This window comes from Bos grunniens, chromosome 11 (genome assembly GCF_055505025.1).
Source record: "Bos grunniens cultivar Pamir isolate PY7600 chromosome 11, Bosgru_T2T1.0, whole genome shotgun sequence".
NCBI classification, from domain to species: Eukaryota; Metazoa; Chordata; class Mammalia; order Artiodactyla; family Bovidae; genus Bos; species Bos grunniens.
In genome coordinates this window covers 70,080,518-70,107,319 of record NC_141175.1, presented here as the reverse complement: position 1 = coordinate 70,107,319, position 26,802 = coordinate 70,080,518, and the positions used below count along the sequence as shown (strand labels likewise).

Below are 26,802 nucleotides of genomic sequence, written 5' to 3'. Positions count from 1 at the left end.
AACCAAATACCACCACCAAGAGCCCCCATTCAATTTGGCGTTCTGTTACTTAATACACACATATTCAGTTCAGTTCAGTCACTCAGTCATGTCCGACTCTTTGCGACCCCATGGACTGCAGCACGCCAGGCCTCCCTGTCCATCACCAACTCCCAGAGTTCACTCAAACTCATGTCCATCGAGTCAGTGACGCCTAGTATCAGGCATTTAAATCTGTCTGACCATGGAGTTGGTGATGGACAGGGAGGCCTGGTATGCTGCGATTCATGGGGTCACAAAGAGTCGGACACGACTGAGTGACTGAACTGAACTGACCATGCCATCATGGAGCTCATATTTCTATCTCTAGTCTGATAAGATATCATTAAAACTTAGCAAATATCTTGCTGAAAGCCAGATTATGTCTCTGGTATTTTTAATCTCTCCTAAACAAACCAACCAATAAAAGATATGCAATTAGTTCACTGTGAACCCCTGTTGTTGCCTAGTCATCATTACTTTTCCAAGTGCTTATCAACCTTCTGTGTAATAATTCACCCTAGAATCTTCCAGGGATTGCATCAACTCATGAGTCAGCATGTGCCAGAGCCTACGTGTTTTCCCTTTTGGATCTGGGAACTTTTTTTTTGGATGCCACTTCTTCTGGCTTCCAAACTCTCAACCATTACTGACCTTATTTCTGTAATTACATTTGAAGGTGTCTGCGCTCAAGGACATGAGCTCTGTTTGGACCTCTCTGGTTTGGGGAGCATCCCCTTTAATAGAGGTGATCATTAAATCTGCTCCCTGTTCATATTAAGCCATCTGATGTAAGCAGTGTTCCTAACTTTTCTCTTTTTCTTCTAGCCCAAAATATATCTTTAAAATCCTTTCCAGATGTCTTAGCTTTTCATTTTTGCATTCTTGAAACTGTACTAAAGTTGTCTGTAGAATATTTTTGTGTTCATCCCTGGTTATTTGCTCCTGCTTCTGTTACTTGTACATTTAAAACCTGAATACATCAACTCCCTCTTCAGCCACTTTGGTTTCTTTAGATGCCTTCTTTCCTTCTTCATTTGTTAATGTCTCCTCAGATTATCATTTTGGGGAGCCTTTTCTAATATACACTTCTGATTATGCCCTGTGCTCCTTTCATTGACCATCAAGAAGCCACTTGGTAGCCTTCTCCCAGTGATTTATGTTACTACCACCTACCAGCCCTTTCTATTTGTTAAGAGTCCAGTTCTGTGTAGCAGTTTTCCTTGCTACTTCTACATTTTTTGAAATGAGACTGCCAGCAGGACAAGTCAAGTTAGTGCTGCCCTGGTTTTAGTGGACTGAGATCTGGGCAGGTGTTTAGATACCTGAAATCCTCACGATACTATTGCATCGTGCTCCTGAGCCAGATTTATTGTTCATCTTGGGAGCTCAGCACCCACATCCCTAGTGTGACCAGGAAGGCTGTCTCCTGCAGTAATTTTGAGGTGTGTTCCTCCAACTCCTGGAGTTCCAGAAGGCTCCTTAGGGACAACCCCAGGAAATAAGGGTTGGGGGGCAACTGGAGGGGCGCAGTTCCCCTCCTTCTCCAGAGACACTCTATGTTTTTGCCTTTTGTACGCTGAGCTTCTATGTAAGATTTTCCCCAAGATATTGTTGTGAAAATTTTCAAGCATACAGGAAAGCTCAAAGAATAATAGAGTGAACTCCTAGAAACCCACCACTTAGATTTTGTGATTTGAAGTAAATTGTTGACATCAGGATACTTACCCCTAATTGTTTCAATTTGCATGTCATTACCTAGAGTTCATTTTTTTTTTAAGTAAATTTTATGTATAATTGAGATGCACCAATTTTAAGGTTCCTTTTGATGAACTTTGACAAACACTTACACCTGAATTATCCAAGTCAGTCAGTCAGTTCATTCGCTCAGTCGTGTCCTACTCTTTGTGACCCCATGGACTGCAGCACGCCTGGCCTCCCTGTCCATCACCAACTCCCGGAGTTTACTCAATCTCATGTCCATTGAGTCAGTGATGCCATCCAACCATCTCATCCTCTGTCGTCCCCTTCTCCTCCCACCTTAAGTCTTTCCCAACATCAGGGTCTTTTCAAATGAGTCAGTTCTTCGCATCAGGTGGCCAAAGTATTGGAGTTTCAGCTGCAACATCAGTCCTTCCAATGAATATTCAGGGCTGATCTCCTTCAGAATGGACTGGTTGGATCTCCTTGCAGTCCAAGGGACTCTCAAGAGTCTTCTCCAACACCACAGTTCAAAAGCATCAATTCTTCGGCTCTCAGCTTTCCTTATAGTCCAACTCTCACATCCATACATGACTACTGGAAAAACCATAGCTTTGACTAGACGGACCTTTGTTGGCAAAGTAATGTCTCTGCTTTTCAATATGCTGTCTAGGTTGGCCATAACTTTTCTTCCAAGGAGCAAGCATCTTGTAATCCAGACACCTATCAAAATATAGAAGAGTATCATTATCCCAGGAAGTCCCCCCATGCTAACTTCTGGGGCACTCTCCACCCCCGCTCCACTCTCAGATGAAAAAACGATTCCAATGTTGTTTTTGTTTTTGTTACCATAGATTAGCTTTCCCGGTTTCAGAACTTTGTATAAATCAAATGATCAATTAGGAACCGTTTATTTCTGGCTTCTTTCCCTCAGGTAATGTTTCTGAGATTTCTTCATGTTGTGTGTAACAATGTTGTTGTTGTTTTAGTTGCTAAGTCATGTCCAACTCTCAATAATCCTGTCCTTTCCTTTTTGTAGCTGAGGAGAATTCCACTGTGCGGATATAGCAAAGTTTGTTTATCCACCCAGCCATCAGTAGACACATGCTTCTCCTGTGTTTGGTTATAATGAAGTTGCAGTGAACATTTTTGGACAAATCTATGTGGACATATTTTTTTTTTCTTTCTTTTAAGTAAATGTGTGGGAGTGGAATTTCTGTGTTATTGGGGGAAATGTGTGTTTATCTTTTTTTATTTTTTTTATTTTTAAACTTTACATAATTGTATTAGTTTTGCCAAATATCAAAATGAATCTGCCACAGGTATAAGAAACTGCCAGATCTTTTTCCAAAACGGTTGTATCATTTTATGTTCTCACCAAAAATGTCAGGTTTCTAGTTGCCAGTTTGACGTTGTCAGACTTATAAAGGTTAGCTGTCTTGAGGAGTAGATAGTGTGATCTTACTGTGTTTGTAACTTACGTTTCCCTGGTGACCAATCATGCTGAGCATTTTTCGTTTGCTAATTGGCCATTTGTGAAGCGTTTGTATAAATCTTTTGTCCACTATTTTAAATGGAATTATTTACCTTTTTATTCTTGAGTTCTACTGTGTAAGATTTGATTGAAGAAGAAGTTTCATAATTTAAAAGCATTTGAAAACCAGTCAAATATAAACCACTTTGATAGTATCACTTCTCTCCTTTTTTTTCATCTGATTTTCCTGGTACTCTTTCCTTCCGAATTTCATGGACCCAAGCTGGAGAACATTTCTAGATGTATAGTCACACTCCTCCAATGCTCTGGGTGTGTTGGCCACACACACACAGTCTGTTATGGACTGAATGTTTTTGTCCCCACTAAACTTCCTATGTTAAATCCCTAACATTCAATATGACTGGATATGTAGAGAGGGCATTTACAGAAATAAATAAGGTTAAGTGAGGTCATAAACGTGAGTCTCTGATCCAATAAGATTAGTGTCCTTATAAGAAGAGATACCAATGAGCTCACTCACTCTCCCCATGCGCACACACACTGAGGAGGAAAGGCTAGATAGAAAGTTTCTCCATGCTCATATAAGGGGTCCATAGCCGGGGTGAGAGCCCACACCAGGAGTCAAATTGGCCGGCACGTTGGTCTTAAACTTCCCTGCCTGCAGAACTGTGTGGAATAAAATTCTGCTGTGTAAGCCACCCAACATGTGGCATTTTTTATGGCAACCCTACCAAACTAAGATCAAGGCATCCAGTCCCATCACTTCATGGCAAATAGATGGGGAAACAGTGGCTGACTTTATTTTTCTGGGCTCCAAAATCACTGCAGATGGTGATTGCAGCCATGAAATTAAAAGACACTTATTCCTTGGAAGGAAAATTATGACCAACCTAGATAGCATATTAAAAAGCAGAGACATTACTTTGCCAACAAAGGTCCGTCTAGTCAAGGCTATGGTTTTTCCAATGGTCATGTATGGATGTGAGAGTTGGACTATAAAGAAAGCTGAGCACCAAAGAATTGATGCTTTTGAACTGTGGTGTTGGAGAAGACTCTTGAGAGTCCCTTGGACAGCAAGGAGATCCAACCAGTCCATCCTAAAGGAGATCAGTCATGGATGTTCATTGGAAGGAATGATGTTGAAGCTGAAACTTCAATACTTTGGCCACCTGATGCGAAGAGCTGACTCATTTGAAGAGACTCTGATGCTCGGAAAGATTGAGGGCAGGAGGAGAAGGGGAAGACAGAGGATGAGATGGCTGGACGGCATCACCGACTCAATGGACATGGGTTTGAGTAAACTCCAGGAGTTGGTGACGGACAGGGAGGCCTGGCGTGCTGTGGTTCATGGAGTTGCAAAGAGTCGGACACGACAAGTGACTGAACTGAACTGAACTACCAAACTAAGACACCATGCTGTTGCAGTATTCTCGCACTGAGTACTACGTCATCAAGTCTTGGTGATGCCTACAAGACCATATTATCATCACACAACTCTCTGTCCAAAATTCAAGTTCCACTTGTTAGACTCTAATGTCATGTCTTCTTCTTAACCCTTTTCCTTGTTCTCCTTTCCTTTGAGTTACTAGGTCTCTCTTCTAGGCGTTTTTTCTATCCATGTCTTACATAGGCACTTTGACAATTTAAAATCTTGATGTGGGCACTAGGCCCCTGACAATCATATTGTTTCCATATTTGTTTCCAAAGTAGAGTCCATAAAATAGACTCTGCTTTGTCAGAGCCCACCCATTTGTCCAGTACCTTAAACCACGTCCCAGGAAATCTGATGCTGTCCTGTAGCACCGTCCATTTGCTTCCCATAACCTCCCTTCCTTTCCAAGCTCTTCCCCTTCCCTCTATCAGAGAGGCTCAAATACCACCACATTGCTTACATTTTTTAAATGTAAATGTTTACTTTTTTAATAAATCCACCCCAAGTTGTTAAGTGTCCTTCTCATAATGTCAAAGACTCTAGAGAAAGATTCATCGAAGAGGAATCTTGTATGTAGAATTTTACAGACAGAGAAACTATATGTAAAATGTTGTAAATATGGGGAAAGGGTACATAGCTTTCATCAGATTTTTACGAATTTCCTCTTAAAAGCAGTTAGCAACAAGCACTCTGGAGACACATTTCAGATTCTCTGTTCTTTCATGACTCACTGGAAGAGGAAGATTGTGGTTTTGAGTCCTGATGGGTGTTACAAAAGTGCATAGTTTGGCATGATGACCCAAAAGGACAGCTCATCTGACCCAGCTGTGCCAGGCCTCCAGGAGGCTCCACCCATAGGCCCTCAGGGAACCGCCAAACACCTTGCTCCTGGGGGAGCAGCTGGCTTCCTGGAACCTTTTAGTAACTGTGAATTCCCATTGTTCTGTGGAGCAGGGACCTGGTTTCCTATTCTGAGAACCTTGAATCATCTCTACTGGAATAATCTCAGCTTTGTTAAACAACTTCAGTGACTTAGAACTTTTTCCTTTTTCTCTTTCTGCTCTGTGTCACTTTCTTTTCCCCTGCAGCCTAATTCTGATCATTTTAGAGTGTTTTTTTTCCATTATCTTTCCTTTTGAATTCCTCTATCTAGATGCAGGAGTAGAGAGAGGGATTTCTCAAGCTCTTTCACTTTCTCCGCTCCTCAAGAGACCAACTTGCATTTGTAGTGGATCAAAATGGGTCGCTTCCCGCTTCCAGCAGGAAGACCAGCAGGACAGCTGTCTGTGGCTGTCCCACTCTGACTGTCCTCTCTGTTCCCATGCCTTCTGGATTTCACACGGTCACGCAGTGGGTTCCTTAGAAACCCTTCCTTTGCTCTGCCTCTTCTCTAGCAAATAGTGGCTCTGCAGGGCTTCCCAGAAATGCTGCCTGCCTGCTTGCTTCCTAGTCTGTCTAGACTCTGTACTCTGCTGAGGGGTGGGCAGTTCCACTCAGCTGCCAGGTAGGGGTCAGCCAAATACACAGAGACCTTGACCATGAGTATCTCAAAGTCACGTACTGTCCTGCCCTGCCCGTGTCTTCCTGCCATGCGTCTGTGCTGGTTTCAGGTTTCCCAGCACGCCCGTCCAAAACTCTCTGGAAGCCTCTTGTCGATGACTGAATAAAGTTTTCATCTGAGACACCGATGCCCCTTGCGTGACCTCAGAAAGTTCATGCGGCTTCCCACGTCGCATAAGGTATTCCCTGCGAGTCGCTGAGAGGATGGAAAGTCTCTCCCTCTCTCGGTGCTCCCACGGAAGCTATTTTTGCCAGGCTGTGGCTCATGCCCTGAAAATGGAAGCTGGTCTCTGGTGCCAGCCTGGGCTTCTCACTGCTTGTCAGGACTCCCCGGACGTGAACAGCTGCTCTCACCGCACTCTCAGCCTTCCCTACCTCACTCTCAGGGTGGTGTGGCTTGGTTGCCACTCTGAAGAGCTTTCAATAGAGACTAATAAATTGGGTTCTATTTATTTGGTTATGTTTGGCTTTTTAAAAGTTTGACCTACTGTAATAAGTTCAATATATATGGATTTAATTTTATTTTACTTTTTCAGATATAACCTGAAGGTTGTTTAGTTGTGGAACGTTTTTGGGGGGTTATATTTGTTTAAAAGGAGCTAACTTTGGTTTTATGTGTGTGTGTGTGTGTGTTTTTTTTTTTTTAAGGTGACTTGTCAACCTGTTTATTGTATTTTTTCAGTTTGTGTTCTTTATTTTTGGGAGTTTTGTTTTTTCCTTTCTCTTTGAGCTCACTTTGTTTTAACATCAATTTACTTGAGTGTTTCTAGTGTTAGAAATTGTCTCCAGTGTCCATGACAGAAACTGTTGCTTTGCTTTTAAATCTTCCTTGCTGCCCCAGGATCATAAGAAGGCCCTTGCTTGTCTGTCACAACCTGGACTGTGGTAAAAAAGGCGCTGAGGGGGATGACCCGGGAGACACTTGATCTCAAATGTCAGCCAGACTCACCATCAGGGGTTTACACTAGATACCTGTGAAGAACAGACGTCTGACAACTAAGAGAGGCAGAAACAAGCTCTTTATCCTTTCTTAGGCTACTTTGTCAGGTGTCCAGAAATAGGTTCTATAGTTTACATTTCATTCATTTCCTCACAGACTATTTGTTGAGAACTTACAGTGAGGCAGGAAATGTTTTAGGGAAGAAAGAGAGCTAGTCCCTGCCCTCATGGAGTTTACACTCTGGAAAAATGTAGGGAAATTACTCCTCATGTGAACTGTTTCCTTTGTATCCTGTAGAAGCCTCTCTAGACAATAACATGGATGAAATAGTCCAGAAACTAGAATTACGAGACTCCGAGTCCGAGTGGGGTCATCGCTGTTTTCTGACATCGCAGGGCCAGCACGCGAGATTTAAGAAGTATGTGGGGCACAGCGCCCACGTCACCAACGTGAGATGGCTGCACAACGACTCAGTGCTGCTCACCGTGGGCGGCGCTGACACGGCCCTGATGATCTGGACGCGGGAGTTTGTGGGGACCCAGGAGAGCAAGTTGGTGGACAGTGAGGAGTCGGACACCGATGCGGAGGAGGATGGAGGTGAGCTCAGTGCCGCGTGCCTACCCTGCCTTCCTCCACCCGCTCCTGCACCATCGCAAACCAACTCTCCTCCTGTGTCTTTCTGTCGTTTGAGGCTATGACAGTGACGTCGCTAGAGAAAAGGCTATTGATTATACCACCAAGATCTATGCTGTGAGCATCAGGGAAATGGAAGGCACCAAACCGCACCAGCAAATGAAAGAAGTTTCGGTGGAGGAAAGGTATGCTGTCTCCAGGTCTGCTTGCACTTGTGATGCCTGATGACAAGAAACTCATTGAAACCACAGTGTGTTTTCTTTGCCCCCAAAGTTGCTACTTAAGCCTGTCTTTATTTATGTGTATGCACAGTCTTCACCTGTACACAGGCTTGAGCTGAGGGAAGTTTCCCACAGCCTTCAATATGAGGGGAGGGTGGGTTACAGTTTGCAGAAGTTGTTTATGGAAAATGAATTGATGAGACATGAGATTTGATGAGACTACCAGGCTTCCCTTTGCCTAGAGAGGTTGTCAGGACAGCCCAAACCTATCTTGAATGTGAATGTGATGGCTCATGGCGGGGAGCATGCTGACCTGGGAGGTAGAAGGGAAAGCAGGCTTCTAAAGTCCTGGAGGAATACTTGTGGGCTCTGAAAAATAATCTTCCATTCTGCCAGAGTCTCTGCACTACACCCCTCTACTTGGTGTGCCTTCTCTTAGCGTGTCTTCACCCGCCCAGATTTGTTCAGGCTTGTCTGATCATTCCAGGCCTAGCCGAAGTGATTTCGTTGCTATGGATCCTCTGTGTAGAATGAGAGTTTCTGTTTTTATTTTGGGCCTTTCTGATGTGCTATTGTAAGTCTTGGTAAAACACTTTAGCATTTCTTTTTTAAAAAAGTTCATAATTACTACAATTACTTAATCTGCCATATTCGTATTAAGGAGGATAAAGAGTGAATAAAAACTCTAGCATGTAAACAGAATTTCATGGATCTCAAAGATGTTTAAGAATTCTATGTGGGCTCTTTCCATTGACATAGGTTCAGTGTTCACAAGAACCCTGGTTCCATGATGTATTATTAATAGGATTCAAATTGTTTTGCATTTATTATGGCTTCCCTGGTAGCTCAGTCAGTAGAGACTCTGCCTGCATTGCAGGAGACCTGGGCTTGATCCCTGAGTCGGGAAGATCCCCTGGAGAAGGAAATGGCAAATCACTCCAGTATCCTTGCCTGGAAAATCCCATGGACAGAGGACCCTGGTGGGCTGCAGTCCATGGGATCACAAAAAGTTGGGCACAACTGAGCAAATAACACTTTCACTTTCATGGCTTTCTGAATAGTAATAGATATTTAATAAACCTGTTCTATTACCTTTTACTATTAGGTGGAAATTTAAATACAAAGAAATAAAATAGCATTTCCCCTCCTGCTTCAGTCCAGTGCCAGATGTTAAAATAAGCCTGATAAATGGTGGGTGTGCTACAGGCAAGAAGATTGAACTGATGCAAAAAATTCCTAATTCTTCCCTAGCATCTTTGTTAAATGTTACTAGGGGGGTCAGAGTTCTCTTTTGATTAAAAATTTTAGAGATTTTTCTGCAATAATCTGTAAATTATCATTTATTTTGCTTGCAACATGGTTTTTTAGCGGCCACAAAGAGGAAATGTTTTTAAAGGACCTAATTCTAAGAATAAAGAAAAAATTTTAAAGTTCATAAGCACATAGTACATGAATAAGCCTCCCACCTACATGTGCTGTGCTTAGTCCCTCAGTCATGTCCAGTTCTTTGCAACCCCATGGACTATAGCCCACCAGGCTCCTTGCCCTGGGGATTCTCCAGGCAAGAATACTGGAATGGGTTGCCATGCCCTCCTCCAGGGAATCTTCCCAACCCAGGGATGAACCCTGGTCTCCTGCACTTCAGACAGATTCTTTACCATCTGAGCCACCAGGGAAGCCCTTCCCCTGACATCTAAATAATCCACTCTAAAAAACATTTGGCCTAAATTATGCATGCTTAAAAAAAAATAAGCATTACCCAACTTCTCCAATTTCGCATATAACATTATAAAATGAGTTGACTTGGCTATTATTTCAAGGTTGCTTCTGGCTGATTGCTACAACCTAGTGATTCATCATGCTGAGATTTGGACTGGCCACTAAGACATAGAAATCTAATCACATTCCTAAATCCAAACACTATAGCTAGTTTCTAACCTATAGTGAGGTTCACCTGAACCTCTTTTGGTCTTGCTGTCTCTTTGGGCAGGTCTATAAAAATCTCATACTTGCCCAGTTTAGGAAGCCGTAAGAAAGTTGGCTCAGTGGGTAAAGAATCCACCTGCAGTGCAGGAGACACAGGAGATGCAGGTTCGATCCCTGGGTCAGGAAGATCCCCTGGAGAAGGAAACGGCAGCCCACTCCAATATTCTCGCCTGAGAAACCCCATGGAAAGAGGAGTCTGGCAGGCTACAGTCCAAAGGGTGGCAAAGAGTTGGACACAACTGAGTAACTAAGCATGGCAAGAAAGGTAAAGGTAGCTGCTGCTGCTGCTGCTAAGTCGCATCAGTTGTGTCCGACTCTGTGTGACCCCATAGATGGCAGCCCACCAGGCTCCTTTGTCCCTGGGATTCTCCAGGCAAGATTACTGGAGTGGGTTGCCATTTCTTTCTCCAGTGCATGAAAGTGAAAAGTGAAAGTGAAGTTGCTCAGTCATGTCTGACTCTTAGCGACCCCATGGACTGTAGCCTACCAGGCTTCTCCATCCATGGGATTCTCTAGGCAAGAGAACTGGAGTGGGTTGCCATTGCCTTCTCTGGGTAAAGGTAGAGAGGACCCTAAAAATTTTGAGTCTTAAAATCCAGAATTTTGAAGCTGACTTACTTTCTTCATCACACAAGATTGTCGTAGATTAGCATACATAGAATTAATTTTTTTTTAATACCAACAATAAAAAATGCTTCATGGTGTTGTGAGATACAGGGGTAAGCAGTTTAGTACTTAATGCTGTTCTGTGCTTAGTCACTCAGTCGTATCCGACTCTTTGTGACCCCCTGGATTGCAGCCCACCAGGCTCCTCTGTGGGATTCTCAGGCCAGAATACTGGAGTGGGTTGCCATGCCCTACTCTGGAGGATCTTCCCAACCCAGGGCTTCCGTATTGCAGGCAGATTCTTTACCGTTTGAGCCACCAGGGAAGCCCATTTTAGTACTTTACTGACATATAAAAACAAATGGGCTTCCCTAGTAGCTCAGCTGGTAAAGAATCCACCTGCAATGCAGGAGATCTGGTTCGATTCTTAGGTCCAGAAGATCCACTGGAGAAGGGAATGGCTACCCACTCCAGTATTCCGGCCTGGAGAATTGCATGGACCATATAGTCTATGAGGTCACAAAGAGTCAGACACGACTAAGTAACTTTCACTTTCACCTTCAAAAACAAATGATTCATAGCAGGATGTGATGAAGAAAACATGTAGTGAAGAATACAATTTTAAGGTATAAAGAGGGTCCAGCGGCGTAGTCAAGCCTTTTCTATAGATAGCAGCGTCTTTGATAACTTAAAGCGTCAGTTCCCAGAGGGGGCTGTAACCACTCTAGGGTTTCAGCTGCACAGCATGCTGGGAGTTAAGCAGGCCCACACCAGGAAGGGGCCAAGGGAGAAGGAGCAGTAAGTAGTGTCTGAATTAGCAGCCTTCATGGGGACAAATCAGTTCTTAATCAGAACTGAGAACAGCAGTCCCCCCAATCCTGGTCAGTAATTTAGGGGAGCTTGAATCTCAGAGACAGGACTGTAGACAGTTTCTGAACTGCAGAAGAAAGAGGTGCCAGGCAAGACAGGCATTCAGAGAATTTGTGAGAAAGCAGGATGAGACAGGGAAGGAGGGTAGCACCGGGCACGTGGGGTTGGGGGAGCTCCTCACAGTATCAGGCAGACAGCTCATCTGGGGTACAAAATGGGCTCCATGGACTCCAGCACCTGGCATGAGAGAGAGGCAAATGCTCTGGGCCTCGGATGTCGGGCCCAGGGGACCAGGCGGCACCCAGGTTCTCCCTGGGGATATTCAGGACTGTCAGCCCTGACACCACTCCCTTTGACTACTACAAGCCCTGCTGACTCAAGAGGCAGGAGTGGCCTTGACCTTCCCTTCACCATTCCCTCCTGTGTGTACCTGCAAATACCCTCCTGTGCCTGTTCTAACACCTGTGCCAAAACGTGCACCAGTAAGACTAACAGGAGATAAATACTCAAAGATCACAAGAGACCTAGGCTCAGAACACCCACTCAGGGCAAGGGACTTCTCTTGCCTCCTATCAGTGTTTCAGGCAGTTCTACATTCAGTTTACATCCCTTTCCACCTTAGAACCTGTGAGATGAGTGCAGCATCTGTCATGTTGAGAACAGTGCCTTGAAGGCAGCTGCACATTATGCATCCATCAGTTTTTAAGCAACTGAATTCCTAATTCCTAAAATTTATGATAGTCGTAGATTAAATAGCTGGGAGGCTTTGGATTATGTGTTTCAGTATAATTCTATAACCTTGTGAGTTCCTATTTTTCAAAAGCCATATGATCTTCAGATTCAGCCTTTTGAGGGGTGGGAAAGCTGAGAGAAATGGTAAATGCTTTCAAAAGAAATACTAGGCTACCCCTATTGATACATAGTCCCTTCCAGGTGTTCCCCGAGCATCCTGGCCCCTTACTTCAGCTTTGCTCTGGTGCACTAGGTGCGTGGCCTCCTTGGTCCCGCCACACCTGTCTAGCCAGCCCCCAGTCTTGGTAAGCTGTTGGGTCAGCCTTCCACTCAGCAGTCACATGTGGCACATGGCTGAGGGAAGTCTAGAAGTCTCATCTAGCACTCAGAATGCGTACTCATCTTTGGTTTTCCTGTCCCAAGCGGGGACTCTGGTCTCTATTGAAGGCACATCAATTTGTTCCCCCAAATGACCGGATATTGCTTAAATTATTGTAGACCTAAAATGAAAAAAACTGACTCTTTTTAAAGTCATGAAGTTATATTGATATTTTAAATGTAAGTCTTTTTCTGCTTTCTTTTAATAGAAGTTTTTTTTTTTCCCCTGTCTTTGATGTGTTATATGTTGGATAGTCTTGTCTAAAACATCAGAAATCTTTCTTTTCTGGTTTTGATTCTTGGCTCAAGCTCCCTGAAGTTGGCTTCAAAGACCATAAAAATATAGGACTTCTGGTATCTTAGATAGAATTTCATAAGATTGGTAGGCAGTGACAAAAATAACCTAAATCTTTCACACTTGGTCTGAACTCCCTGTGTCATCTGTGGCCTCAGCAAGAGAGAGAGAGACTCTGAAAAGGAAGTCATTCGGGGAGAGCTTAGTGAAAGGACAACGATGTGGGCAGCATTTAAGAAGGTGGTGTGGCACCTCGGCAGTAATGACGACTGGAAGGGCAAGGGCAGGAAGCTGTTGCCAGGTATGGAGAAGGTGGCTATAGGAGCAGGCCACCTTCCAGGAGACCTGAGAGGAGGGTTGAAGGTAATTAATCTGAGTCCCTGAAAGCAGGTGTTGAGGGAATGGATGCCTCAGCTGCGTTCTCTCCTCGCCTGCTGGCCTCCTGCTGCCTCTCTTTAGCTGAATGCAGTCTGTGCCTGAAGGGCAAGGCCGTGCCTTGATGCAATCTATGGCAGGCAGCCATGGAGGGCAGAGAGCAAAACAGAAGGGTAGATGGGAGATACGGAAGGACGCACGGAAAATACCCGCCCATTCTCCTTGAATATTTTTCTTATGGAAACTAGTATCATTATCACTAAAGAGAAATTCAGGCCACTTTAATATTGAACAGCAATTACTGCCCTTTATAAATGCTTCTGGATATGTACAGGTATTTATTGCCTAATATTATAACAAAGAAGTCAGTAAACACAATAAATACATCCAAATCAATATCAAGAATTATTAGAGACACTTAAAACTTTACCTAATTTAAGTGGAACAGTTTTGATGAGCCATAGTTTTTACATCACTGTCTAGGAGTACCACAAGAATCGACTCATTAGAGATGAGAATTACAGCTTTTTAAAATCAATAACATTTCAACATCGTTGGCCCATCTCCAGAGATTTTTATTTTCACATTAAGACAAAATCAAGAAATTAGAAACTTAAAACTATAGAATTGTTTGGTATCAATATCCAGTCTTTAGTACAGATCAAAATTATCATGCAACCTGTTTTGCATCCCATGGTAACTGGGTGATCACCACAGAGGTGAATCACAAAAGGCATTTTGTTACTTTCTAGATAGGCTCTAACAGTATCTCCAGATGTGTGGGGTACCGTCTTTTATTAAAATCCAAATATGCCGACCACACATTAGTCTTCCCAGTGGTACTCAGTGGGGCCATGTCCCCACCTTTTCCTCACTTCACTGCTTAAATTAACCATCTGCATGGGGAATAGTAATAATGGAGGTTCTTATTTAATATATTCAGTTGGAACCTGCATTCACACAAAACCCCAAATTTATGATGAAAGAAAAAATAAATACAAATTGAATTATTTTTATGGAAATTGGCATTAAAGTATTTACTAACTTTTATTTTTCTAAGTGGATGTAATAGTTAGCTTAGGGATTGTTTTCTCAATGCACCTGAATCAGCAGTCTGTATTTTTTCAGGGTCCTTTATTAACGAGCACTGAGGCTTGCAGCTTCTGGGGCTCTGTCCAGGGATGAATGAAAGAATGTGGGACTTAACCCTTTCTGTTTCTGCACCATCTTTATAGCATCATCTTGCCTATTATAGCATTTTCCACCTTTTACTAAAAGAAGGAGAGACTCAAACCCTCCAGTCTTGTTTCCTCACCTCAGAAGCTGTATAACTTATAGTCACAAATTACAAATCAAAATACCATACTAAAGCATATTTTTTCTTCTATCAGAAAGGCCTTGGGCTTCCTGCTAGCATGTCCTGTTTATCTCAGACTGGCAAGGTCATTTTTCTTAAAAAAAAAAAAAAAAAAAATCTGAATTAGAAAAGTTAGTTTCTAACACTTAAATTGTCTTAGCACCAGTTTGATGTAGTTTACTTATAAATTATGGATAACTAGAAACTGTGTGTGTGTATGTATTATAACTTCTTTGTCCATTTCCTTCATTGATGGGCACTTAGGTTGTTTCCATGCCTTGGCTACTGTAAATAATGCTTGTGAATATAGGGGTACAGTTATATTTTCAGTTTAGTATTTTTCATTTCCTTTAAATATTCCAGAAGTGTAATTGCCAGTTCATTTGGTAATTCCTATTTTTAATTTTTTGAGTCTTCTCCATACTTTTTTCCATAGTGGCTATGCCAGTTTTCATTCCCAGTGCACAAGGACTCCGTTTTCTTCACATCCGTGCCAGCATTTATCTTTTTGGTGATGGACATTCTAATGGTCATGAGGTGGTACCTCATTGTGGTTTTAGTTTGTATTTCTCTAACAACTAGTGATGTTGAGCATCTTTTCATGTACTTATTGTCCTTCCATGGATCTTCTTTGGAGAAATGTCTATTCAGGTCCTGTGCCCATTTTTAGATTAGATTATTTGGGGTTTTTTGCTTTTGAGTTGTATGAGTTTTGTAATATATTTTGGATATTAACTCCTTATCAATATATGGTTTGCAAATATTTTTCCCATTCCATAGACTGTCTCTTCACTTTGTTGATGATTTCTTCTATTGTGCAGAAGCTTTTTAGTTTACTGTAGTTCTGCTTGTTTATTTTTTATTTTGTTGCTTGTTCTTTAGATGTCATGTCCAAAAACTCATTACCAAGACTTGTATCAAAGAGTTTTGTTCCTGTGTTTTCTTCTAAGAGTTTCATGGTTTCAGGTCTTACTTTTAAATGTCTTTAATCCATTTTGAGTTAATTTTTGTGAGTGGTGTAAGCTATGGGTCTGGTTTCATTCTTTTACATGTGAATGTCCAGTTATCCCAGAACCGTTTATTGAAGAAACTGTCTTTTCTCCATTAAGTACTCTTGGCTCCCTTGTCAAATATTAGCTTATTGTATATGGTTAGGTTTGTATCTGGTCTCTTGATTCTGTTCCATTGGTCTATTTGTCTGCTTTTATGTTGCTACTATATTTTTTCTGATGACTATAGATTTATAGTATATTTTGAAGTCAGGAAGTGTGATGCCTCCTACTTTACTCTTCTTTCTCAGGATTTCTTTCACTAATCTGGGTCTTTTGTGGCTTTGTACAAATTTTAGGAGTGTATCTTCTACCTCTTGTAAAAAGAAATGCCACTGGAATCTTGATAGGGATGCATTAAATCTGTAGATGACTTTTGTAGTAGTGGCAATTTAACAACATTCTTCTGATGCATGAACATGACGCACCTTCCACTGATTTGCTTCTTCTTTAATTGCTTTTATCAGTCTCTCATAGTTTTCAGAGTAGAGATTTTCACCTGCATAGTTAAATTTATTCCTAAGTATTTTGTTTTTGGTGCTCTTGTAAATGTGCTTGATTTCTTTCTTTCTCTGAAAGTTTGTCGTTAGTGTATAGAAACACTACTGATTTTTCTCTGGTAATTTGTATCATGTAACTTTACTGAAATCATTGATTAGATTTAACAGGTTTATGATTATCTTTAGGATTTTCTATATATAAAATCATGTTATCTAAAAATAGAGATAATTTATCCAGTTCTGATACTTATGTTTCTTTTTCTTACCTGATTACTCTAGCTAAGACTTCCAGCTGTGTTGAATAGGAATGGTGCAAGTGGCACCCATGTCTTATTCCTGATCTTAGAGGAAAAGGTTTAACCTTTCATCATTAAGTATAATATTCGCTATGGGCCTGTCTTATGTGGGCTTTATTTTGTTGAGATATGTTCCTTCTATTCCTAATTTGTTAAAAGTTTTTATTATGTGTGGATGTTGAATTTTGTAAAATGCTTTTTCCATGCCTATTGAGATGATCATTTATTTCTTTCCTTTCATTATATTAACATGATGTATCACATTGCTTGACTTGCATATGTTGAACCATCCTTGCATCCCCAGGATAAATCCCATTATTCATGGTGAATGATTCTAGCAATGTGCTGCTGAATTCAGTTTGCTAGTATTTTATTGAGAATGTTTACACCTGTATTCATCAGAGATTTTGGCCTTTACTTTTCTGGTAATGTCCTTTTCTGGTTTTGGTATCAGGTTAATGCTGGTCTCATAAAATGAGTTTGGGAGTATTCTTTCCTCTTCAGTTTTTTGGAGGAGTCCGAGAAGGATTGGTGTTAATTCTTCTTTAAGTGTTTGGTAGAATTCACCCAGTGAAGGCATCTAATTCTGGACTTTTTCTTCAGTGGGAGGGTAACCATATTTTAAAGTAGAAATCCTCACAGTTAAAATTTTTTACTTTGAAATCAGTCTCTATCTTAGCTATTTTTTAAAGCAAAAGTTAGTTGATGGCAGAGTTTGATATCAACTTTATTATCACTACCATTACCTCTCCAACATTTGAAACCTTCCACATGTTTCCATTTTCCTTGTTTTTTGGTTCTGGAATCTCTCTAACTTTTACAAAAAGAGTTGGCTTGGTGAGAGTCAGTACAACATTTAGCTGCCCTTGGATTTTTCTCTTACATCTAAAACCACAGTAAATAATCCAGGAAAGCGGCTGACTGTTTTCTGGCAAGCTTCAGACAATCAGAACTGGGATTGGTGTCAGAAGTGGGATTAATGCCACTGCTTTTTCATCCTACTCATGTTTGTTGGAGGTCTGAGGATTGCCCTAAGAGTTGAACAATCACAAGCCTTTGTTATTTGCCAAATTCGATTCTCCTAAATCCCCTCATCCAACTAGGATGTCAACTCTGTGAAAGCCAAATTTCTGATATACTGCTTGATATCCAAATTGATAACAGTACCAGCACTCCATAAATACTTGTTGAATGAATGGATAAACTTCTAAACAAGATTTAGGTTGATTTCCAGTCACTGACACCCATGGATTAAATATCAGTCTGTGATTTTGTCAGCATTTTGTCTTTATATTCATAATCTGTCTCTAAGCAGTTGGTACCCCTGGTCCCTTCCAGCCCTCAGGTTAAAGGGTTATGCCTTTAGGCAATTGCGAACACCAGCGTTAGGTGGAGAGACCCTTACTCCTAAGCTCCATCTCTGTGGCATTGAGGATCGTTGTCCCCTTTGGCAGGGAGAGTGTGACAGTGAGTGTTTAGGAGGGATCTAGCGGGTCAGGCAATTTCCGTGCTCAGGCACGTATGCTACAAGCTTCCCTTCATGTGGTTGAATGAGTAGCGCCTCCAACAGTTCCCATGGACAGGGAGGGACTCATCCCTGGGCACCACTGGCCCATTGCAATATTCACCCACATTTGGCTGCCAGCATCTCATTAGCTTTCAGTAACCCCCACTTGTGGACCTACAGACAGATCAGGATCCTGAAGGGTGGTCTTTGTCCTCCCCCTCCCTCTAGAACCTCACTCTGGAGAGGATGGTGTGAGCACCCCTAGACAGTACTGGGTCAGGGGGAGGGCATTGTATGCTGGGTGGAATCCTTGTCCCGATCACCCAGAGTGAAGGGCAGGGAAAAGAGTATTTTCCACTCCACAGACTGCCTTCCCCCACCGGGCAACCTCGCCGCCCATCCGTCTCAGCTACTCAGCATGAGGAAACACTGGGGTGGCAGTGCCAGAGCTATTCTTAGCAGGGGATTATAAAGGAGGAATCTGCGAATACTCTTACATTAATCTTTTAGTCCCTCTGGTGCATATTCACTCCCAATCTAGGCCATATGTTCCTTAGGAAACCAAGAAGCTTTTATAAACCAAGATTAGAAGCAGATTCTGAGCCTTCTCTGAATGGTGGTCCCCTCCTCTTGGAACTGACAAGTCTTAGCACCAAATGACCTCAAAATTCCACTCTGGCACTAGCGTTCTCCAAACTTTTTCTTAAACTGTGCTCACGGCTGAATGAGAAAGGCCCTAAAGCTTATCTACTTCTACTGTCTTAACATCATTTCTGAATCAATTTGAACAGATTTATGAACTGAAGAAGAAAATCCTATGAAGAGAAGTGTACATCATGGCTATATAAAGAAATGTTAAGGGGGGTTGGTTTGTTTTGTTTTTGTGTTTTTTTGCTTCCCAAATTAATAGCTGCCTTTGATGCATAGTTCCTTAATATATGAGTCCATGGTGTCAAGATTGTTAAAAGTTCCACTGTCTTGTAAGTGTTGTCTGTCTGACTCTCAGTTTCTCAGGGGTCAGCCCCGTGTCTGTCACGGTGGCCACATGTGCCTCACTCCGTGCCTTGCACATGGTACATAGTGAGCAAATATTTCCTCAATGAGTAGACAAATGGGCACATTTATTTAACCTGCTCCTCTGCTTATTTAAGTAAATTAATGTGTTCTCAAACGGCTTACAAATCTGTTCTTTGTCAGCAAACCACTTTTACCTTCATTTTGCTAGCACTGAAGGGTGGTCTTACTATTGTGGGGAAGGTATGACCCATGAGAACTGGATGATGCCCCATCTGGCCATGGAACTGCTCTTGGTCAAATGATTTCCTATCTTCATGCCCCTTGTTCATTAGGGATTAAATTTTATTTGGTTTAAATCTATTTAAATAACCCAAGGCAAAAAGAACTGAAAGAAAAGTCTATATTATTATAGCCACCACACCTATTTTACAGACAAAGCTTCTTAGCAGATTTATAGTGAAATAAAGAATATGCTCACAAGTAGCAAAGTCTAAAAATATGGAAAGGTTTAGATTTCCCTGATTTGAAGCAAATCCCCATCTATAGGTAATCCCAGTTTTTCTTCTTACCTTTTGTGCTATATTTGGGGACAGAAGTCCACTGGGAGAAACTGCCCCAATTTAAAAAAAAAAAATTGCTTTATTGAATCAGTTAATCCACATTTCAAGCTTGCTTGAGGCTTGCTGCAATGGTTAACTCCAAAACATCCTCGGCCCACGAAGCCTTCATTCCCAGAGTACTGAATGTACATGACTTATTTGCTTCTTACGTGAAGTGGTACATCCTACAGACACTTGCGTGGAGAGTTACAGTGTGTGGAATCTGAACTGCGTTCTCGGGTCCCTCCAGAACCTCAGCTCTTTTTTGCTGTTTCAATGAGTGATTTGGGCCCCCTGGTTAAGTATGCCTGCCTTATCTTTAGAAAGTATTTTTATGATCAGATTAAAGCTGTAAAAGAAATTCACTGACATAAATAGATTCATGTGGTAGATGACATTTACTTCCAATATTCAGTACTATTGGGTTGGCCACAAAGTTCGTTCAGATTTTTCTCCATTTTACAGGAAACCCCAAACAAACTTTTTGGTCAACCCAATAGAAAACTAGTAAAAGGGGGTTACCTTCCTACCTTTGCTGTAAACTAGCCTTCTGGTCTTGAACCTGTCACCAACCCACATTAGATCCATTTCCTCATCTGTAAACAAGCAGCTTGGCCTTTCAGGCCTTGGCTCTCTCAGCTCTGAAGCTCTTTAAGGAGTGAGAAGGAGAGTGTGATGGCCCACGGTTTATAAGGACTCTGGTCGTTCATCTTTTTAAATATTTAAGTATCAATTTTTCTCACTTCTTGTACAAGAACAGAATTTAATTGAGAAAAAAAATGGTAATGTTTTATGCTTCAGTGGAAATAGAAAAATCTATTGTCTTATATATAAAGAAAACATTTGGGGGACAAAAATAGTTTGTATATTAAAGAGGGTGTTTTATAATCTCAGAATACTTATAAAGACCATGGTTTGAATTCACTGCTAAAAATTCTAACAAAAAATATAAAGCCACATGCTACTGAAAATACCATGCCCAGGAAAGTTGTCCCACTTCACTTAAAAAAAAACAACAACAAAAAACAGCAAGAGACTGCAGGTGCTGGTAAAAGGGAGTAACTGAGAGTGACTACTAATGGGTCGGAGAAGGCAATGGCACCCCACTCCAGTACTCTTGCCTGGAAAATCCCATGGATGGAGGAGCCTGGAAGGCTGCAGTCCATGGGGTCACTGAGGGTCGGACACGACTGAGCGACTTCCCTTTCCCTGCTGAACATGATGAAGGAGACAATGCTCCCATCCATGGTGATATTAACGAATAAACAGCCCAGCTCTCCTGGCTCTTTCCTCAGCTCCCCTGGCCTGACAGAAGCCCTTTGTCATCACTGACCAATAGCTGCTTTGTGAGCTTGTATCGAATAGTTGCTAAGAACTGACAGTCGTGCTGGCAGGTGCTGCTGAGCTTAACATCACTGAGATCTGTCAAAAGCACTTGATCCCATGGTGGAGGGACCATGAGGAGCATAAACTTTGGTACAGAGCCCTGCAGTTGCAAACAGGTTGCCTGTGAGCTAAGCTCAGGCCTCACGCTGGGAGGGTGTTTGTGTCTGTGTAGGGTGGAAAGTCTATGCTACTCCAGAGCATTTCTCTCCAAGCTAAATTCTTCTTCTTCCCTGCACCCCTTAATCCTGTGAGAGTCCTACACGCAGAGCTGCCCTGAGCAGGTAGAAGGTGGCGAGTTTCCTATTCTCTAACAAGGTGGAGAGAACTGGAGGTACAGAATCTATTAATCACTCCAAAGGCCCGTTTCTTAGTCATGTAACTCTTCTGAAAGTTTGTTAGTGATTCTTAAGGGAATTAAATGCTACCTTCATAAATGGTTTTCCCTTTTCAGATCTCTTGACTTTCTGTGTTGTTTGAAGCGAAGTAATGACTATGTAATGGATAATTTTAGGAATTGAGCCTCCCATTCATTACAAAATAGCTTGCTCACTTTTTATCACAAAGAATGGGCCAGGGTGTAAAAATGCAGAGGTGTTATAGAATGCTATGAAGTGCTGTAAAATGATTTTTTAATAGATTAACACACCTAGGAAGTCATACTTTTACAGTGGGATCTGTTGACTCAAACCCACTCACATATGGAGCTAAAGAACACATCGCAAATGGTAAGCACTTTTCTACCCAGAGGGAGTCTCTTTCAGAAGATAGTGGCAAAGTTGGGTCTTACTCTTTTAGTCAAGTGTTTAAATGTCTCTCGGATCTCCATTTAGAGGGAATGCATGCCACTAGGATCATTTACCCTCCCACTTTTTACTGTTGTGTGGTCAAGATGTGATAACTGATGTCTTTGCAGAAGCAGTTGTTAGGATGCACAATCTGTGCCCCTTGACATGATGTCCATGAGTGTATGACGTGGAGGATTGGGCTTCTTGTGGGTGTGTGGAAAGCACATTGGTGTGCTAGAGTGCCACTGTCATGCTCTGAACAGCCGTGTGCTCTAAACAGCCCCATCGACTCCTTTGAAGCTCACATCATGCCGGGCCATCTTTCCCCCTCCCAGTTCCTGTCATTTATCAGTTTCCTGTCTCTGTTCGGCTGGTGGTCAGCTGGCTGACCCCAGCTCCTGCCACGCTGCGGCTTATGTCATCACCCATAGCTCCTCTCGCTGACTTAACCTTCTCTCCTCTAGATTTCTCATTCCCAGAACACCTGACCTTCATCCTCATCAAGACACCCAATACCTAAACACCTCCATTTTTCTCTCAGCTCCCTCTCAGCTTCCCTCTTGCCTGCTTAAATGCCACCCCTCCAGTCCTCTGGGCTCTTCATCCCTGTATTTCTCCTAGCCCTCCACTCCTCTGACTAGAAGATCACATTGGTGCTGGGTGCCCTCACCAGAGTCCTTCCCATGCTCCACCCTACAAAACCATTCACTTCCTTCCTTCGTCTCAGAGGAAGTGAGTCCCTCCTATTCATGGTGGTGCTTGGGCCCTGACCTTCCTACTATCCAAGCTCCCTCATCATTTCTCGTCTTCTCTCTGTGTCCTATGCCACCTGCCCAAAACTGGATCCATGTCCTCAGCCAAGAAACACATTCCAATCTTTCCCATTCCACTCAACTCTGCTCATGAGAAAAACAATCCTTTGACGGAGTTTACACACGTATCCCACCCCCTCACCTTCCCTCCCTTCCCCCTTCTCATCCATGCCTCATCTGGCCATCCCATCTGTCTTCTGTCCCTGCTGACATAGTCACTCTAGTTCCCAATTCCAATCTACTCTCTTCATCTTGTTTAAAGGACAAACTTGTTTCTTCTGTAGTAGCATTGTTCAATAGAAATATAGTATAAGCTACAGAGGTGATTTTTCTAGCAGCCACGTTACAAAAAGTAAAAGAAATGGTGAAATTTAATTTTAATAATGTATTTTTAACCCAATACAAAAAATATACCATTTTAACATGTCATCAATATAGAAATAATTCATTATTTTATATCTATTTTAACTATTATTTTTACTAAGCCTTCAAAACCTGGTCTGTAATTTGCAGTTACAGTACATTGCACTGTGGACAAGGCACAGTTCAAGTACTCAGCAGCCGTGCGTGGCCAGTGGTGACCATGCTGGACAGTGCAGGTTTAGATATTCTTCTTCCACTTACCCTTTGGAAACGATCTCTTCTGGCCGTCCTCCTGCCACTCCAACCGTTCCTTCTCAGGGCCCCATGTCTGCTTCCTCTTCCAGCCCCTCATATGCTATTGGTGCTTAGGATTTCACCTTTGGCCATTCTCTTTTTTCACCTTACACCCTCTCCCTGATTCATATATCCCACCTATTGGCTATGATTCCTAGTGTTGTATGTCTGAGTCCCACCTCTCAGTTGAACCTCCAGCTAGAATAGCCAACCCACAGACGTCCAGAGTTTGACAAGCCAAAACGGAACCCCCCATCTTCCCTCAAAAATCTTCTCCTGTCTCAGGCGGTGGTGCCACCATCCACGTAGACGCCAAAGCAGAAAACTGTTGTGCAACCCGAGTAGCCCTTCCTCCTTCATCCCCTAGAGCTCGTCAATTGCAATGTCCTCGAAGTCTGCGTCATCTGTATTTCTTTAACTATTCATTTGTTTCCTTCTCTACAACCACTGCTTTAGTCTGCGCCTTCACCATCCCTCTCTTGAGTTGTTGCTCTGGCCTCTGTGATAGTCTGTTCACCTTTACTTGTGCTTCCCTCTGCTCCGTTTCTTTATGCCCTCAACTTTTCACCCATATAGTAGATGACTCACCTAAAACAGCTGAGTCTGGAACTGTACCTCTATTTTGGTAAAAGGGACCGTGTTGTAGACCTCAGTTAAAAGCATTTTCAAGATGGAAGGCTCCTCTCAGGGTTGCCCATAGTTCTGCCTGATCCCCTTCTTTCAACTCCACTTCTTCACTGAGCAGCTCTACAGACTGTTCTGGAAGACAAATAAATATTGGATTGGCCAAAAAGGTCATTTGAGTTTTTTCCATTTGATATTATGGAAAGATCTACATTTGACAGAATCCAGTTCCTTTTGTTTTAAAAATAGTTCTCATGGCTTTGGAGACTTTTCCTAAACCTGCACCTATCCTAGAGCAGTGGCTCTTAATTAATCCCTCTCTCAGTCTTAACCTGTCTCTCTCATACTACAGACATCTTTGAAAATATGATTAAAGCATACCTCTTTTCCCTAGAAAAATGTACACATGCACACACAATTTGACATGAATGCCAGGGGTGTCACTGAATCCCTGAAGCCCATTCATAGGGGAGACAGATCTTGCTAGAGGACAGTCCTAAACCAGTGCTCAAATCATCCTGTTTCCACCTGAAACCAGGATCCAGGGTCACTGGGTTTCCCAAGATGTTTTGAAAACTCTTAAGAGCATTTTAATAACACATCTTGGAATCTGAAGAAAGCCACACTTCCTCCAAGGACACTTTGAACATCGTCGGACTAACAGCGCTAAAAACATTTCCAAATGTGCATTTCTTGGCTAAACGTAGCTGAGTTTCTCCACACCCACACCTCTCTTTATAGAAGCTGCTTGGAATGACTGTTTCTTACCAGTTCTCTGAGCCTTCCCCCAAGTCGGCTCTCACATTGCACTCCTCTTGGGTTGTGACTGACTTCCATAACCTCCTCAGTCATTTCAGAAGCTGCCCTAAGAGCCTTGGCATTGAACGCTCACCCGTACATCTCAGGTCATCACGTACTCTGTTCTACCCCTCGCTCTGCCAGCCCAGCACCCCAGTGCGGGGCAGTGGGCAGGGAGGTAAATGCCTGAGCACAGGCCACCCTTGGGGCCTGTCGTAGGGTGACAGCCCGTGTCATGGTAACACTCTACACATCTTCAAGTGAGTCTAAGCTTTCTCTTCCACAGCTGAGCTTCTGGGCTCTGGGATTACAGGTAGGACTGAGCTGTCATAGTCCTTCTGTGCCTACAGGGAACACAGGGCCTGGAGTGGCGACTCATGGGTGTGGGGTGGGTCTCCAGCAGCCGCCCCCCTAGCACTGGGCAGGAAGGGGGCTGCCTCATTACTTAACACCGAATCACAAGCTTGAGCTTGCAGGCTCCTCATTGAGGTTCCCACCTCCACCCTCTTTTCCTTGTACCCTCTCCAAGCGCAGGCCTGATCTTCCTCCTCTCTCCTGATTATCCAGTTTGCTTGCTCTCTTGGCCAGGTTCCCTCCTTAAATTTTTTCCCAATGGAAACTTTCTGCTTTGTTTCCCAGAGACTCTTTACAGCCCCACTTGCCCTGTGAGACCCCTTCTTGTCTCTGCTCCTCCCACCTTCGACCCCACCCCATCGCCTTCCCAGCCCTACACCTCCCTGCAGATTCCCAGCCATGCTCACGGCCTTCCTCGCTCTCCATCCTGTGTGCCAGCTGCGAACAACCAACTATAAAGAGTTTATTGGACTGAAAAGTGAGTGAATGTTCTCACACACTCTGCTCTTTCCCACCTCAGCAAAGCTTTTCAGAGTCACATTTCCAAAGGAATCTGAATCTGGAAGGATTTAGATCCACTGAAAAATACTAAACCTCCAGGGTTTGGCTGTGGTTGAAATTGTTGGCAGTCCCTCTCACGTCTGATGTTACGAAGCCTGTTTATAGATGCCTGGAAAGAAGCCTTTAATGCTTGTATTGTGTTTTAACTTGCTTTCCTTTGGAGGCAGGGAATTGTCAAGTAAGTATGCGCAGCACTCTGCAAAAGCCCAGGTGTTGGATGAGCATCTAGAACTAAGCGTTCATGCAGAATTCACAGCCGTGGAGGGTCTATACTTAACACTCTGCTGAATTTGCCACAATGCAGGTTTCTGCCCTTTGCCCCCTCATCTTCAGTTTTGAAGCAATACAGCTGTAAACATGCTTGTGAAATAAGAAAGAAAACATTCTGAGATTGCTTTTCTTTTCAGTTTTTTACTGAAAATCAAGGTGAAAAAAGCATCAGATTGCCTCCACGTGTATATATATACAATCCACTGTATATATAAGTACACAGTGTTTGTGCTTGTATGCATACTCTGTATACACTGTATAATATGCGACATATTATACAGCCCGTGTATGCCCTGAAAACGAGCCCTGCGTGTAATCTCAGATTCTGCCGTATGAACCGTGCTCTAGTTCCCGTGGCCCCTTGCTCCCATCTCAGACCTTGGCTTGCTTTTATCGTACACGCAGACACCCTTAGGTGGAAGAAGAAACCCACGGATGTCATTTAAAAGTTCCACTAAAACAGAAGAAAGAGCAGATGTCCCGGGAAGCGATAATTACCAGGCATGCAGTCTAATTGTGAGAACCGCCTGCCCCCAGCCTCCCGCTCTTGCCCAATTTGGCAGCGGTGATGTCAGCCGGGGGTGTCGTTTGCAGAGATGTGCTCTCTCCCTATTCTTTGGTGCTGACGGTGATGCCATTTGGTCCAATTATCACTTATGATTACATAACATGTTTTGATTGAAGAGCTTCTGAGAAAATAAAGCTACCTTGTTTCTCCCGAGCACAAAAATGCAAGCCGTTCCAGCAGGCACGCTGCCCTCCCGAGAAACATTGCGAACTATTAGGCTAAATTATGAGTTGAACTTGATTCGGAAACAAAGTGGCCATTGTGCCTGACTCCCACCCACATCCAGGAGGATGTGATTGTTTTTCTGACCACAAGTCCCTCTCCAGCGCACTCTGAACTAAGCAGAGGCCCCCTGGCGCATTGGCACAGCCCAGAGAGTGCGCGGAAGCAGTGACAAGGCCTCCTTTTTTCTCCCTATCC

The 26,802-nt window shown here is 42.9% G+C and overlaps 1 protein-coding gene across 18 annotated transcripts in view; it reads left to right on the top strand.

Moving 5' to 3' along the window:
- Nucleotides 1-26,802, top strand: part of EML6 (EMAP like 6) — a 288,242-nt gene that overhangs the window by 239,930 nt on the left and 21,510 nt on the right. For all 18 annotated transcript variants that reach the window (XR_015136910.1, XR_015136907.1, XR_015136911.1 and 15 more), the window contains 2 exons: nt 7,542-7,743; nt 7,838-7,964. Coding sequence is in view for 10 of the 18 variants with exons in the window: in XM_086326872.1 (XP_086182998.1) it covers nt 7,542-7,743; nt 7,838-7,964 (329 nt within the window). In the remaining 8 variants the exon portion in view is untranslated. The remainder of the gene's footprint in view (nt 1-7,541; nt 7,744-7,837; nt 7,965-26,802) is intronic.